Below are 15,014 nucleotides of genomic sequence, written 5' to 3' on the forward strand. Positions count from 1 at the left end.
AAGAGAAGAGTCAAGGGTGGTGACTTGCCATGCCACCTTAGGTGCTGGGGGAGCTTGGGCTGGCCTTGTGCTCTGGGATGCCTCCTGGTTGAAGCAGTTCCCATAGGGCAGGCATCATTGACCCTTTGGAAACAGTATGCCCCAGAATCCTTTGCGCCATTACAAAGATTTGTGGGAGTGTCTTTGAGGTCATGCTGGATATTGGCCATGCCAGAAGCAATCGGACAGCCCAATCCTGAGCTGCCCAGAGCAGTGGGACCCAGCGGCTCCACAAAGGGCTCCCGCCAGATCCAGAGCCTCCCACGCTACCGTGGGAGGCTCCTCGGGAGAAGGAGACGTTCATCCCCTTCCCCCGAGTAAGGGAAGAAGTCCCACAATGGGACTACTCACTTTAGCGGCAACTATTTGCTCGCCACTAAAGTGAAGGCGCTCATGTAGGGTGAGCAGCCCTGCACGAACGCCCTGAATCCTGCAGAGCTCGGCTCTGCGGACCCGCCTCTCCCCGCCCCCAACACGCCTCCCCCGCGCCCCCAGCCACACCTCCCCCTCCCCAGAATGACTTCCCCATGCCCCCAACCACACCCCCTTCTCCCATTCCACAGCCTGGCGGTCACGGAGACCGCCAAGTTGTGGAACCTGAGTGCCCGTCGCACGCTGGCTCAGCGCTGGCCGGAGCTGAGCCAGCTCCGGTGGGAGCCTGGTGGTAAGCCCCGCAAACATGCCTTACGGCACGTTTGTGACTGTGGTCCGCGCCATGGAGGCATGGCACAGACCACAGGACTGGGCTCTGAGAGCCTAAGGCTAATTCCAGCATTGCAGTTATTCAGTACGAAAAATCAATGCACAGCACATGTATGTACCTACCTAGCACTGGACATCAATATTTGAAAGCACGTAGATTTGTGCTGTTGGACAGTGGCCATCTCATGGAACTACAACCCCTATAAATGCACTCATACAAATGCTCACCCACCAGGTCTCACTAGTATCCTGCAAATACTATTATCCCAACTGTTTGCAACACAAAATTTCAAGTTATCTAATTCACTGTTTCTCAAACTATGAGTTGGGACCCACTAAGTGGGTCATGAGTCAATTACAGGTGGTTTCCCATTCATGTCAATATTTTATTTTTAGTCTATTAGACTTGATGCCAACATGGTATGTGACTGCATTTGGGGAGATCTGTACTTTTAACAGGCTACAAAGTATAAGCTTTTAACAATGGTAGTCAACAGGGCTTACTCCTGGGTAAATGTGGATGGGGTTGCAGCCTAGGATTGCTAAAAAATTTTCCTGCTTGATGATGTCACTTCTGGCCATAGCATCACTTCCAGGTTAATGATATCACTTCTGGTGGGTTCCAACAGATTATCATTCGAAAAAGTGAGTCCTGGGCTAAAAAGTTTGAGAACCACTGATCTAAATCATTGTCCACCCATCATGAGTCCCATCTCACAGGAACTTAGGTAGAAGGAGACAACTCGCTCAGGTCCTTGATTACTCAGATATTTGCTAAGATAAGCGAGTCTTCTGTAGCAAGTATAATTATTTGAGCCTCCACATAATCATGAGCAAATGCTTTCTAGAGGTATTCATTCTTTTCCTAGGGCAAGTTTAGGAGAAGGGACATATGGGCAAGCAGGGCATGCTTTGAGGTTTTTCTGATAAGGAAAGCAAAAGAGAATCACTGCATGTACTGTTCAGTTGAACAAGTAGAAGGTGGCAGAGGCAGTTGACTGGAAGGAAATTAGATGGCTGAACAGTTTAGGCACAGTGGGCGGAGTGAGGAAAGAGTCCATATCTACTTCCCTTATTTTCAGGAGGCCAAAACCGTAGTTGGGACAAACAAATCTGATAGAGGCATAAACAGGTTGGGATGTAGGAGTGGTCAGGAGGCAGACACAGCAGACCACTAGCTCATTTCTGGTGAGCCATGGAGCATGTGCTGCTTGCTACTCTTTCTGGGGACAGAGCACTGTATCTTTAACAGCAGTACGCAAGGCTGTTGAGAAAATCAACAGTTGAAGTTTCTCCAGCAGTACTGAGAAAGGCTTCATCTGTTGATTTTCCGCCTCTCAAGTGGCTATGAAAGGCACAGCCTGCTAAAGTGGCAGCCACCCGAAGCCTGCCACTGGGTCAAAGGAGAAGCTGAGATGTTGGGTGGGCATGATAACGATTCCATTCAGGAGCTGCCCTCTCTGTCTGCTGCTGCTTTGCTCTTTCCAATCCAAAGGGTTGCAAGTCCTTGGTGCTGGCAGGGAGGAATAATTGAAAGGAGCAGATGAGGCAGGAATGCCTCAGAGAGCTGCCAGCTCAGGGAGCTGACTGATCATCAATATCATTGTAGGAGAGCAAGTGAAAATAAATCCAATGGGGCCGTTGTTTGAGAGGCGGCTGGGCTTCTCTGGAGCACATGCCAGCTCCCCCCCCCCGTTCACTCTCCCCCCCCCTTCAGCCACAGCACTGCCCCAAGCAGCAGACTAATCCCCCCAGAGAGAGTACATGAAATCAGATGGACAAGTTTTGATGCGAAGCAGCAGCTTAGGGCGAGCTCAGGTTTCCTGGAGGTTTGCTATATTTATCTCTATGATTTAATGCCAGCACGGGTTTAAATGCCACCAAGCAGTTGGCGTGAGGCGCTGGAGTTTCACTCCCCAGCACAAGCTGCGCCTTGCCAGACGCTTGCCATGGAACTCCTAGAGACCAACCCTTACTTTTTCACAGACCAACGGTTTTACGATGGAGAAAACTACCTGAACCCTCGCTTGCACAGCTACGAACAGACGGCCTACCCAGACCGAGCAGCCATGACCCTGTGCCCTGACAGCAGGACTGGTTTGGAGGAGAAGGCCTCAGTCCTGCCAGATCACAGTCCCGGCCAATGCCTGCCCTGGGCATGCAAAGTATGCAAGAGGAAAAGTGTCTCCATCGATAGGCGTCGGGCTGCCACCCTGAGGGAGAAGCGCCGGCTGAAGAAAGTCAATGAGGCTTTTGAAGCTCTCAAACGGAGCACATTACTGAACCCCAACCAGCGGCTTCCCAAGGTGGAGATTCTCCGCAGTGCCATCCAGTACATTGAGCGCTTGCAAGCTCTGCTTAGTACTCTCAACCAACAGGAACGGGACCAGAGGGACTTGCGCTACTGTAGCACCAGCACCCAGTCAGTGGTAAGTGCCAGGGGAGGGTAAAAGCCGTCAGACAGCATATGTGTTACTGCAGAGCGCACTATCAACCAACAACAGGAGACCGTGATTACTGTACTGACCATTCCTACCAAATGACTCATTTGGCCCATGGACAGCCAGCAGCAGTATGTTCCACAGTTCCTTGCTGGTGGCAAATGCCAACTTTTCTAGGATTAGTTATTGGCTGCCATGCCAGAGTTATATTGCATAGCAGCCTTACTCAAAGCAAAACAAATACAGATATTTTATGTTTACTGTAACTGTGTGCCTGCACAGGAGCAAAATACATCATGTTTTCCAATAAATTCTCTCTAGCTTACATGATAGTAAAGCCAGCCTGAGCACTGATGCAGGAAAGTCCATACGGCCTGCAGGATTATTTTCTTTCCACATAGACTTACCACCATAAGTGGGAAATTTTAGTGGGTGTGATTGTCTAAAAGGAAACCTTAGCTGCTTGTTTTATCGCTTTCATGCTACCAACATGTCCGCTACGTTGGTATCCCTCAACACCATGTTGCAGTCTTCAATGCGCTACTCCACACATGCACCAGTGGCTATTCGGGAACCTTCCAACTAAATTTACGGAGTATATAGTACCATTTAACAGTTCAAAAGTGTGCAGGAGAGTAGACTGCAGTAGTTAAATCCTGCCTGATTAAATGATGACACATTGTCTACAATGGAGAAATGTACAATAGATGCTTTATCTCAAGAATATCTAAAGAATCCTAAAGATACCTAAAGAATTATGTATCAGCTACACAGAAGGTTTCCAGGGTGAGTATATGCACCAGGACAATGTCACCATCCTTATGACCGAAGTGACCAGTGGGCAAATTTCTTTTTTTTTCAACAGCTGGCACTCCAGAAGCAAATTCTAGTATATGTGCCAATGGGGGATGGGCTTGAAAACTGAACACCTGTTTTCAAATGGGTTACTGGATGTCTCCATTTAACGCTGCACAAGGGCATCTGGGTACAAACCTGGATCTTCCATCCCTAAGGGGCAGAACATTTAATTAAACCATGAACAAATGTCTCGGGTTCTCCTATGAAACCCCCCAGCTGTGGTGACACCACTCTAGATGCTGCCTTGCAGAGCATCCTTTTCTGGACAAATAGGTTTTGTCAGAATTTTTTGTGATTTTGCTACAAAAATATGTAAAATCAGGAAGACCACTGAGAGAAGGGGAACAGCAGGCTCCTATGGGACTGTCCTTGCTACCTTGAACAAACAGCTTTACACAGTAACCATACTCTGAAACCAGGAGATAAGACAATTACCAGCCTCAAATGTTCTTATCTTCTTTACCTGCACAATAACAAAACAATTTGTGAATCACCCCAAGGATTTCAACTGAGGTGGAAAAATAAAAACCACCACAGGTTTTGTTTTGATCTGTTGGGGAAAATTTTGTTTTGTTTTGGAAGGATAATATTAGAAGATGAATTTTCAGTTTCTTTTGCAGCATTTGAGAAAGTCTGGCATAAATCTGAAACAGAACTATTTCTATGGAGAGTTTTTCATTTCTTCCAAACTGCCTTCCCCATGATCTATGAAGAAAAAAAAATGCACCCCCTCTAGCTATGCCACTGCCTGTCTCCATATTGCCCTATCAGTCCAGAATGTTTACTACTTAACTTTTAAAAAAAACAAACAAAAAACCTGGAGGCTAAATAGTCCCAAATTACACAAAGCCATTCTGGAATGTTCATCAAGCCTCTTGATAAAAAAGAAAGTTGTGAACAGCTGCACGTTAGTCCCTCCTCCTCCTAAGCCCCCTTTCCCGCCCCCAGCATGGCTACACAGTTTGGCATTAGAAGAGAATCGGCAATCACTATATTGTTGGCACTGAATTTGAGATTGTGGGAGTATTAACAGTATAAAATAAGTTTAAGATACCTTTATAAAATCACGTGGAAATCCTCAATATCTCACATCTAAACTAAATCCATCAGATCAGTTAAAACAAGACAACAAAAAGCCAGTGTCAGAAATGATGACATCTCCTACATAATGGAATCTTTTAAATAGAGATTTAAAATAATTTTTTAAAAAGCAACCCTTGCATTTTCTGGGCCACCCATTTAGGATGAATATGTGGGTCTTCTACCCCTCATTTGTTATTGAACACAATCACCTCCACCAGGACACATGGTATCTGTGTCTGCTTCATCTGTGAAAGCTCTCAACCCCAGTTCAGCCTGATTCAGTGCAGGAAGCAACTGTGCATAGAATTTAGCACCCGACACTCTTTGTATGCACTTCTACCTGACTAGTTGGGCTTCAGGTAATCCTCACTTTGTTACCCTTGGAAGAAGGCCAAACCACATCATGGATGAATTACAATACTATATAAACTTTGCTTAACCTGCTCTAACTGCCAACAGCACAAACTGAAATGTTGGATGCATGGGGGTTATATTAACTTCCCCAAATAGTGGTGGAATCCTCTTCACAGTGCAGCCTCACTGCATTTGGAACTTCTTGTTGTTTGTTTTTGTTAAACTCTTATCTGAAGATGCAAGACACCATTCTGGAAAAGTGATATATTTCCAGGAAGAAGAAAAGTTAATGCTAGAGATTTGCAGGAACCCTTGCACAAAATGCAAGGATGCAGTCATAATGGGGGGACCGTCATGTGATTAATCCTCAGAGACCCCTACTTTCTGATTCTAGGTGGCTAGTGACCATGGAGCCAGCAGCAGCTCATGTAGCCCAGAGTGGAGCACCCAGCTAGAGTTTAGCACTCATCCTTCAGGTAAGTGGAACATGTTCTCCAGGAGTCCAACAAAGTCCAATCCAATTGCTCTTTGTAAGTATAACTCCATTCTATCACAAACCAGCATGATCACTCCCAAACTTTTCTCCCTTCCCTCCTTGTGGGCAATTGCTGTGTATGACTGAGGGCCCAATCTTATCCAACATTCCAGCAACAACAGAGCCGTAGGGTAGCCTCCAGGTAAGGGAACAAATATTCCCTTGGCTTGAGGAAGCATCTGTGAGTGCCCCCCACATTAGCACAGCCACATCAACACTGGAATATTAGGTAGGAATAGCTCTAATTCTAAAAATTGGAACCTGTTTTTTCACAGATGTAAATAACTATGTTAAAAGCCCCCTGTAGAGCAACCAAATGCCAAACCAAACGTAGTTAAAAATATGAAATTAGTTTATCTGTGGTCTTTTCAAGGAAAATGTTATCATTTTCAGCATCTAAAACAGATTCTGGTACATGGTGAATACCACTAATTATTATAACAGTGTAATTTGCACCTTTGTGTTAAACCTGCAAACAAAATAATGTGAACTCCCAAAAAGTTATAACATCTGCCTTATTAATCAGGTCCAAAGTCATAAGAACTTAGAACACAAAAGGAGAGCCTGCTGGATAAGAGCAAAGGTTTGTCGAGGCCAGCAGCATCCATCCATATGCCTCCAAAAAAAGGCACGATGTTAATATCTCTGGATGAGTCCCATCTCATCACTGCTATCTGAAATGGCTATTCTTTGAGAGTGGTCTACACACACAGTTACACTCACTCTCATCTCCCCAGTTAGACCTGACAGTGGGGTTCTGATCTGTAGAGGGAGCTCCTCCCCTGCTTCAAGCTACTAATAATCTCTCAGCTAAAAAGTACTATATTTGAATCATCATTCAAATGCTGTATTTTTTAGCTGAGATACTATCAGTAGCCTGACTCTGATGAGTGGAACACATCTTAAGAATAAAAATTACAAGAAAATGGAAAAGGTTCTCCATTGCAATTTCCATCATGGGTGGGGGGAGAGATGATGGAGAAGAGACTATCAATATATTTATACTGTTGGTTGGCAGGTGGGGGAAGTCCTCAGCTCTGAAGCATTCTTGTTGGGGGGTTTACTCCGAACCGATCAGGCCCAGCCAGCTACTAAATTTTTAATATGAGACTGTATGTGGCACCATTGAAACTGGTAAGTTTAAGCCATTTCTGCCCAATGTTGCATATGCACAACAGGGATCAAATGTGTACACCTGTGGGCTGGGCAGAAATGGGTTAACCTTTTCACTGGTAATGTTTAATGTCACATATGAGTTCTGATCACCAGGTTTTTAGGAATGCTAAAAGGGGAGGTGTTGATAACAGCTTCAGCAATGAATCCAGGGCTGGAAAAAAATATTACTGTGATGAAAGACCACCAGTTCATTTTCCATCCAGGATGACGAACAGATGGCAAAGCAGTATTATGCAATTTTTTAAAATCACAACCAAGAAGTCATTTGATTAGTAGAAATACATGGCTAGAATTTAAAACTGTACCTGCTGAAATTAAAAAGGCATGAATTGCACAAGAGGGACACCTTCAGTGGAAGGTAACTGACTGGCCTCCTTGCTTACAGTCCTGAAATAAGGAACAGGAGCTAATGAAAGAGAGTTTTGCGAACTGCAGACTTTAACAGCTATGGGGCAAATCATCAACCCTGTCCAGCATTTATCAGGAGGAACAAAGGACTGAGGGGGCATTTCTTCCCAGTGCAGATATTTTTGAAACTTGGCCTTCCCATATAGATAAAAACTTTATCCTATTAATAAATGAACATTATCTGTGGAAGTGCAAAATGCTGGAACAAGAAGTGGTAGCTCTAGTAGAAAGCTGTAGTTTCATTTACTTCATACACTCTATATCGGGGTGCCCAAACCCCAGCCCTGGGGCCACTTGCGACCCTCGAGGCCTCTCAATGCAGCCCTCAGGGAGCCCCCAGTCCCCAATGAGCCTCTGACCCTCTGGAGATTTGTTGGAGCCCACACTGGCCCAGTGCAACTGCTGTCAGCATGAGGGCAACTGTGTGACCTCTCGTGTGAGCTGTGGGATGAGGGCTCCCTCCACTGCTTGTTGTTTCACATCTGTGATGCAGTAGCGGCAGAAAAGGAAAGGCCAGCCTTGCTTTGTGCAAGGCCTTTTACAGGCCTTGAGCTATTGCAAGACCTTCATTCATTCATACAAGTTCATCTTTAATATATTCATTTATGTAAACTTATGTAAATTTATTCAAATTTTAAATGTAAATTAATTCTTTCCCCCCCGGCCCCCAACACAGTATCAGAGAGATGATGTGGCCCTCCTGCCAAAAACTTTGGACACCCCTGCTCTATATTAATGCAAACATTGCTCCCAATTGCTGTATTTATTTATTTCTTTAAATAATTTATATCCCACCTTTCCCATGCAGAAGCAAATGCCCAAGTGGGCTTTCAAAGTTCCACAATAACTATATAGAAACAGTAAAATAATCAATAATTAAAAAAAATAAAACGGGGGGGGGGCTATCCAGTCCAGAGACAGGCAGCAGAAACAGGACACTATTACAGAGGCTCAGAGGGCAGACATCAACCTATCACCCAAATACCAGATGAAACAGAAACATTTTGAGCCCTCACCAAAAAGCCATGAGAGAGGGGTGAGTTCTTAATTCCCCGTTTTACAGTGCTGTGAATTTCCATCTTTGCAAAACATTTTAGCATTATTAAGTATTAGTCATCGCAGTGGGTTATCATAAAAATTCTATGCTCGAGGATTTTGATAATGAGCAACCTCAACACTCATATTTACGGTTTTATATATCTTCCATGATATTCAATACCCCCAATGGAGTCAAGGGTGCCTCATGAAGCTCCATACAAATGGAGAGACCCCTTCAGCAACTAAATGTCAAAGGACATTAGAATTCTCTTAAACAATGGCACTAGCTGCAAGAGGAGACTGTGTGTGGAATGGGGTGGAAATGGTTGAGGCATCATTCAGAACCACCACTACATTAGTATTATTGGATTGGGGTTAGATGTTTTAACTGAGCATGGCAATAGGGCCACACCCTGAGACAATGATTCATTGCTTGGCCTGAATAGAAAAAAGAGGGTTAACAAATACTAATGCCCAAGAAACTCCTTCACTGGACATCTCCAGTGAGGAGATTTACAATGACACTTTCTAAGGCTCCAATTGCTGTCTCTGCCAAAGGGAACCAGAACACAGATGGAGCTGTACCCCTGGGATTCCTCACTGCTCAGAGGCACAAGTATATGGACGTACAGTACTAAGAATGAATAACTTTCAGAAAGACAGATGAGCACCAAGCCTGATATAAGCAACAAATCATTTGAGACTTTGGTTCTTCTCCGGGACAATCTGCCATCCCTCAAAACCCCTGCTCAGCAGCAATCAGATTTTCAGAGAAAGCCACTTGCTTAAAGCGACTCCTTTGTTCTCCACAGACCATTTGTTGAGTGATGATTCTTCTGAAGACCGCAATCTTCACTCCCTGTCTTCAATCGTGGACAGTATCGCTGTGGAGGATGTGGCTGTTGTGTTCCAAGAGGAGAGGGCTCCAAACTGATAATGCAGAAAACCAAGTCTTCATTTCTCTCTGTTTTTAAAAATCCTCACCAGCAGGTTGTACTAGGACTTTACAAATGGGAGAAGTTTCTCCCTCACTAACACTGGATGATGTTCCATATGGGGAAAGGTTTTCCTTCCCCACTAACACTGGATGACGTTTTATTTCCCTAGTCATAGACTATTAACTGATGAAGCCGCTTATCCAATTCCATATACATACATAAAATGTTGTGCTTTTTCAGAGACAATCTAACAAGAAAGATGGCAAGTAATAATTATCTAGATATCTGCCTGGTTTCCAGAATGGGAGATTACAGTGACTTCATTGACAATTGCTGGATTTTGTCTCCTCTGGAAACTGGCTGGGATTGGCTGATCAAAACATTCTAATGTATTATTGGGAACACTAATTAAGGGTGAGAGAAGGATTAAGGAAGGATTCCAGTGTGGCTTTGTGCTTTCCTCCCTGTTTGTAGAAGTTGTTTCTTTGGGGGCCAATGGATTTTTTTATGGGTGTGTACAAGTGAGTGTGGTTGTTTTTTTTAAGATGCTGTTCGACCAACTTCTTCTGGCAGTTTGAAAATTCCAGGCACAGAAGCCATATAAAATGCTGCCAACTGAAGTATTTTCTACTGTGTGAAGTAGCCATTTTTGTTTTGTATTTTTGCTAACTTATTGTGAGATTAAAAAAATAATAAAGGCTTTTTTTGTTGTTTGAATTTATTCATGGAATTCTGTTTAAAAAATATTGCCTTTGCTCAAAAAATATTTGTCTATGTGACAAGGCAAAGGCTGACTTGCTTTTGCTGGCAAATGAATCCTCTAGCAGCCCAATCTTGCCCGATGTAGGCAAGGTTCCCACAATAGCATTGGCTGCCGCAAAGCAGAGTGCCTGTTGCAAAAGGTGCTCCAACAGAGTGCGAGTCAGCACACTGCTGGGAGTGCCACTGGGAAGGCCTGCGGCTTCCTATCCACGCCATCCATGGAGTCTCCACTCGCTGGAGCAAGTAGGATAACAGGAAAAATGGGAGGGGTTGGTGGGAGGGTATAATGGAGGCAGGGAATGGGAAAAACCAGGAGGTTTGGGGAGGTGTAATGGGCGTGAAAAAGCTGTGGGAGGGGGAGGATCTGTCACAGACAGCCTGCAATGGATCTTAGCCTCTCCAACAGCAGCCTTCCCCACTCCCTTTCTCTCCTAGGACTTCTGCTGGCGAACTTGCCAGAGCAGGTCCAAGGAGACACATGGTGGGTGAGGGGGCTTATGGAAGGAAAGGGTATGCAAAATCCCCCACTGAAGCCTCCTGGCCTACCCTCCTCCCATGGAATTCAGCATTTGCTAGTTTGACGTGCCTGCAACGGTGGAGGGGGGGGGATGAAGAATATGATTGGGCTCTGAGTTGTAGAACAACAAAGCAATGTCAAAAGCTCTCCGTGTAGAGGATATTTATTACCTACTTCAGAAAAGGCCAAATTAAGCCCAACTTTCACAAGCCTTACTATATCAACAATCTCCAGTGTTTTATTCCTATAAATCTCTGTGGCAGTTAAGGACTTGTATCTACTTCAGAGTATAAGTCATTAGCCCACACCCTATCCTATCTATACTAAAATGTAAACAAGTCTAAAACTGGTTTAACTGTTCCAGCTTCCACCTAAGTTCCTTGGAACTATACTTTTATGAAAACCTCTTGCCAGAGATTCTCAGATTTTTCAGAGAGGTTCTAGTCCCAGGTTTCTTGATGAGGTGCCATAAAACTGAAAACACATTTGACACCAACTTAAATATATCGATATTCCTAAATTTCTCGTCACTAATCTTGCCAGATGTCTTTTCATTTGAACCTAAGAAGAGCCCAACTTGATCAGGTCAAAGACCCATGTAGTCCAGCTTCCTGTATCATACAGTTGCCCTCCAGATGCTTCAGGGAGCACACAAGACCACAAAGTATCAAGATAACTGCATCCTGTTGCCACTCCCTTGCATTGGTTTGAACATTAATCTCTGAGTGTCCCTTATTGCCTATTGTCATCCCCGCCCCCCCCGCCCCACTCAGCTCCCTCCACACAGCATAAGCTTATCCAAGCTTAAGTTGTTTTGGGTACAGTCCTAACCAACTTTCCAGCAATGACATAGCTGGGCCAATGTGGTGAGCACTGCACCCTGCAGTGGGGAGGCAGTCAAGGAGGCCTCCTCAATGTAAGGGCGTGTTTGTTTGTTACTTTACCTTGGGTCTGCATTGAAGCTAGGTCAGTGCTGGAAAGTTGGTTAGGACTGCGCCCTTCATTTCTCATAAACATATCTGTTTATGCAGTGATGCATAGCTAGTGAGGGACAAAGCAAAGCAGAACACAGTGACAGGAGGACAACATAGATGTAGCTTAAGAGATATTCCCAGCTTACTACTGCTAGCTACTGTTGTGGACACAAAGACAGGAAATCATTTGGCTTAAGGTCACAACTTGAAACAGTTGCAGAGTGAAAGGGTATGAACAGAGAGTTGATTTAATTCAAAAATCATTTTGAGCTTCTCCTTCCTTTAGGTTCATAAAATACTGTATTACGAATCTTCTGTTGTGCTAATGCTGTCTGGCTTTCTAGCCTTCATCAGTGCTACAGGTGGGTGGCACAGACTTTGTGTTTCTACCTGTTTCTCCTTCCTTCAATTATGAGGTTGATTGGGGTTAAAAGGTTCCACCAAGCAACTAGGAGGGTACAGGTGAATGATGGGCCAGTTAACTGTCCTCTGAGGGTCAAATTTGGCCCATGTGTCATCAAGTTACTTACCATAGACATCAGTTCTATCAGAGAGCTGTTCCAGGTTATGACCATGTGACTTTAAGCCAATTGTGGAAAGAATATCTATGTTAATGCAGAAGAGAATTATGAATCCATCAGTCTTGCTTTAAAATCCTGTTTATTGGAACACACATACACCCATTCCTGGCCTGTTTGCAGGGTTTGGAATCCATGCAGTACCAATATGACAAAAGAAATAGGTTATTAATTGATATAAAGGGATCACTTACTCTTTAAATTAAAAAAAATATTTAATACTGTTTTAAGCAAGTCGTACACCAAAAAGACATTGCAACTGTACAGTCTCTTGGATATTGCACTTCCAAACAGCACGGTATGAGTATAGGGCATTCCAGCCACCAAGAAATACCACGTCAGTAATAGGGGGCCACACAAGGCAAAGGCAGCATGAGGAGACACACAGATCCTACCCTAAGAGAAGAGAAACAGTAAGAGCTAGGAACTCTCTGGATCACAGGCTATCTGTAAATGCAAAGAGAAGAAAGGGGAAATCTCTGTCTAAGAGGGAAAGAGGGCATATACTGTATACCCAACAGAGATGCAAGGGCTTGACTTGTACTCGCAGCATCAGATTTTCATACAAGACGTGGGACCTGAAAGACATAAAACTTGCTTGATTGCTAATCTCTCTTTCCAGTAAGCATCACTCCGCCCTGTTTCCAGACCCGGCTCTTCCTTATCTGATGGCCAACACTGTCCATGGGCAGAAGCTCTTTGTCACCCGTGCCATGGTGGACAATCCCAGCATAAGTCTGGTGTGCCTGAGGGAGAGTTCTGAGATGGGTTTTCCCATATTCTCGTCTTATTTCCTTGGCGATTGTCTTATTGGGTCCCAGCTGTACAGTAGGAACAAGCAGGTACTGCTGCTCTCAGGCATATTGGTAAAATGAAGCACAGGAGAATAATGGTTCAGGGACTGCTGCAGATCAGCATGAAGGTGCCTCCATGTCTTACCAGACCTATTCCAAAATCACAGCATCACACATAGGACAGACCTGGGGGAGAGAGAAGCCTGTTCTCTTTCTCAGTGAGAAGTGTGTCTGTCTATAGCCAAAGAAAGGGAGTGAGATAAATGGGAAGCCACAGATATAACTGGGGTTTAAGGACACCAAACAGGAAACTAGGGGTTGTGTACAAGCAGGAGGAATAGTGTAATTTTGGCCACATGGCCTGAAATGGTTGGCCTGTAACTTCTGTTCTTTGGAGCCAAGGAGCAGGCACGGGCTGGTCTCTGGCCTACTCCCGGAAAGCAGCCAATGTATAACCGTACAAGTAGTGAGAATGTGCTGCAAAACAAACAGGTAGAAAGGCAACATTAAACATGAGAGGACATTGGGCTGTGGCAATTTGCCCTGCACCTGTGCTTTCAATCTCATCTGGCAATCTAGCTTTGTTCCACTATAGCAGCTGGGATTGTCCAGACCTGCAAATATGAGAGATAAGCTGTGACATTATTCACTCCTTCCCTGATTGGCAGAGAGAAACCAAACACAGAGAGGCAGAGGAGGGTCTACAGTACTTCAAATGAATGCGAAGAAAAGCTGAGCTGGACTTTCATCCCCACTTTGCTTCTCTCATCACTTGATTCAACTGGGCCGGTTCCAAGGTTTGGCAAGATCTGACAATTGCTGGCATCCCAATACACAGTTACCATTTTCACTTTGCATGGAGCACATATGGATATTATAGACAGAATGAGAGTTTGCTGCTATCATTTTCAGACCCTAACCTTCTCAAGACAAAGGGACACACCAGCAGTGGGGGCTTGCCTGAGGGTCCACAGAATCCTGGAATTGTTATTCAGCAGCCCTTAGCAAAGAATCGAAACCCAGGCTGATAAGCACAGGTGGCAGAAGGACCGCTAGACACAAAGTCAGCAGTAGCCAAGTCACTGGGGTCAACTTTGGAATCTCGACTGAATAGGACCCAGATCCATTCTTCTCACTGGGAGTTTTGGTGTTGATGTTGCCTTGGGGAACGGGAGGAAGGGAGAAAGTCTACTATCTTTATCAAGCAGCTGTCACCTTCACTTGAATAGACGCTTCCCCAGCCCCTATTCAGCACATTCCTACTCCCTCCTCCTCTTTGTTACTGTGGCCATAAGGTTTAGTTGACACTTCAGGCAGTTACATCTCTTGGCTAGTGAGCTCACAGCATGTAAGCAGACTGCATAATATCATACTGTGCCAAGAACAGATTCTGTAATAATCTGAAAATAGAAAGAGTGCCCAATTATCTCAGCTGTAGCAATTTGTCAGAAAATGGGCCTGATTGCAAATGCCTTAGTTAGTAAGCCTTTCTTGGAAAATAGAGAAAAAGTGAATGAGGATGCATGCTTTAATGAAACTTCTTTAGAAAGACTAGCTAGCTGGTCAAGTTAATACAGTGGCCTAGATAGAAGATCTCTCTGTGATCTATCTGTTAGATTGCTTTCGCTCTGTTGCCTTGTACCATCAGAGTCCCACTATCTACTGATTTATTTTACATTTCTGTCTGTTCCTTCTTCCTAGGAATGTTTGAGTGGCATTATAGCTCCACAGTAACCCCGTGACAGAGATTAGGCTGAACGACTTGTCCAGTGAATGTCATAGTTCAGTTGACATTTGAAACCATAAATGGTTGGCAA

At 44.5% G+C, this 15,014-nt stretch overlaps 2 protein-coding genes across 2 annotated transcripts in view; one reads left to right on the forward strand and one right to left on the reverse strand.

Moving 5' to 3' along the window:
• Positions 1 to 2,690: 2,690 nt before the first annotated feature.
• Positions 2,691 to 9,568, forward strand: MYOG (myogenin). Its single transcript, XM_066625709.1, is given in 4 exon segments — positions 2,691 to 3,210; positions 5,634 to 5,652; positions 5,895 to 5,953; positions 9,447 to 9,568. Coding segments are annotated over 4 exon segments (720 nt in total).
• Positions 9,569 to 12,512: 2,944 nt separating this feature from the next.
• PPFIA4 (PTPRF interacting protein alpha 4) overlaps positions 12,513 to 15,014 on the reverse strand; it is an 85,047-nt gene continuing 82,545 nt past the window's right edge. Inside the window, exon 29 of the mRNA XM_066626529.1 lies at positions 12,513 to 13,674. Within this exon, the coding sequence (XP_066482626.1) occupies positions 13,625 to 13,674 (50 nt within the window). The 3' untranslated portion in view covers positions 12,513 to 13,624. The remainder of the gene's footprint in view (positions 13,675 to 15,014) is intronic.

The sequence above is a fragment of the Tiliqua scincoides genome, chromosome 4, assembly GCF_035046505.1.
Source record: "Tiliqua scincoides isolate rTilSci1 chromosome 4, rTilSci1.hap2, whole genome shotgun sequence".
Classification (NCBI taxonomy): domain Eukaryota; kingdom Metazoa; phylum Chordata; class Lepidosauria; order Squamata; family Scincidae; genus Tiliqua; species Tiliqua scincoides.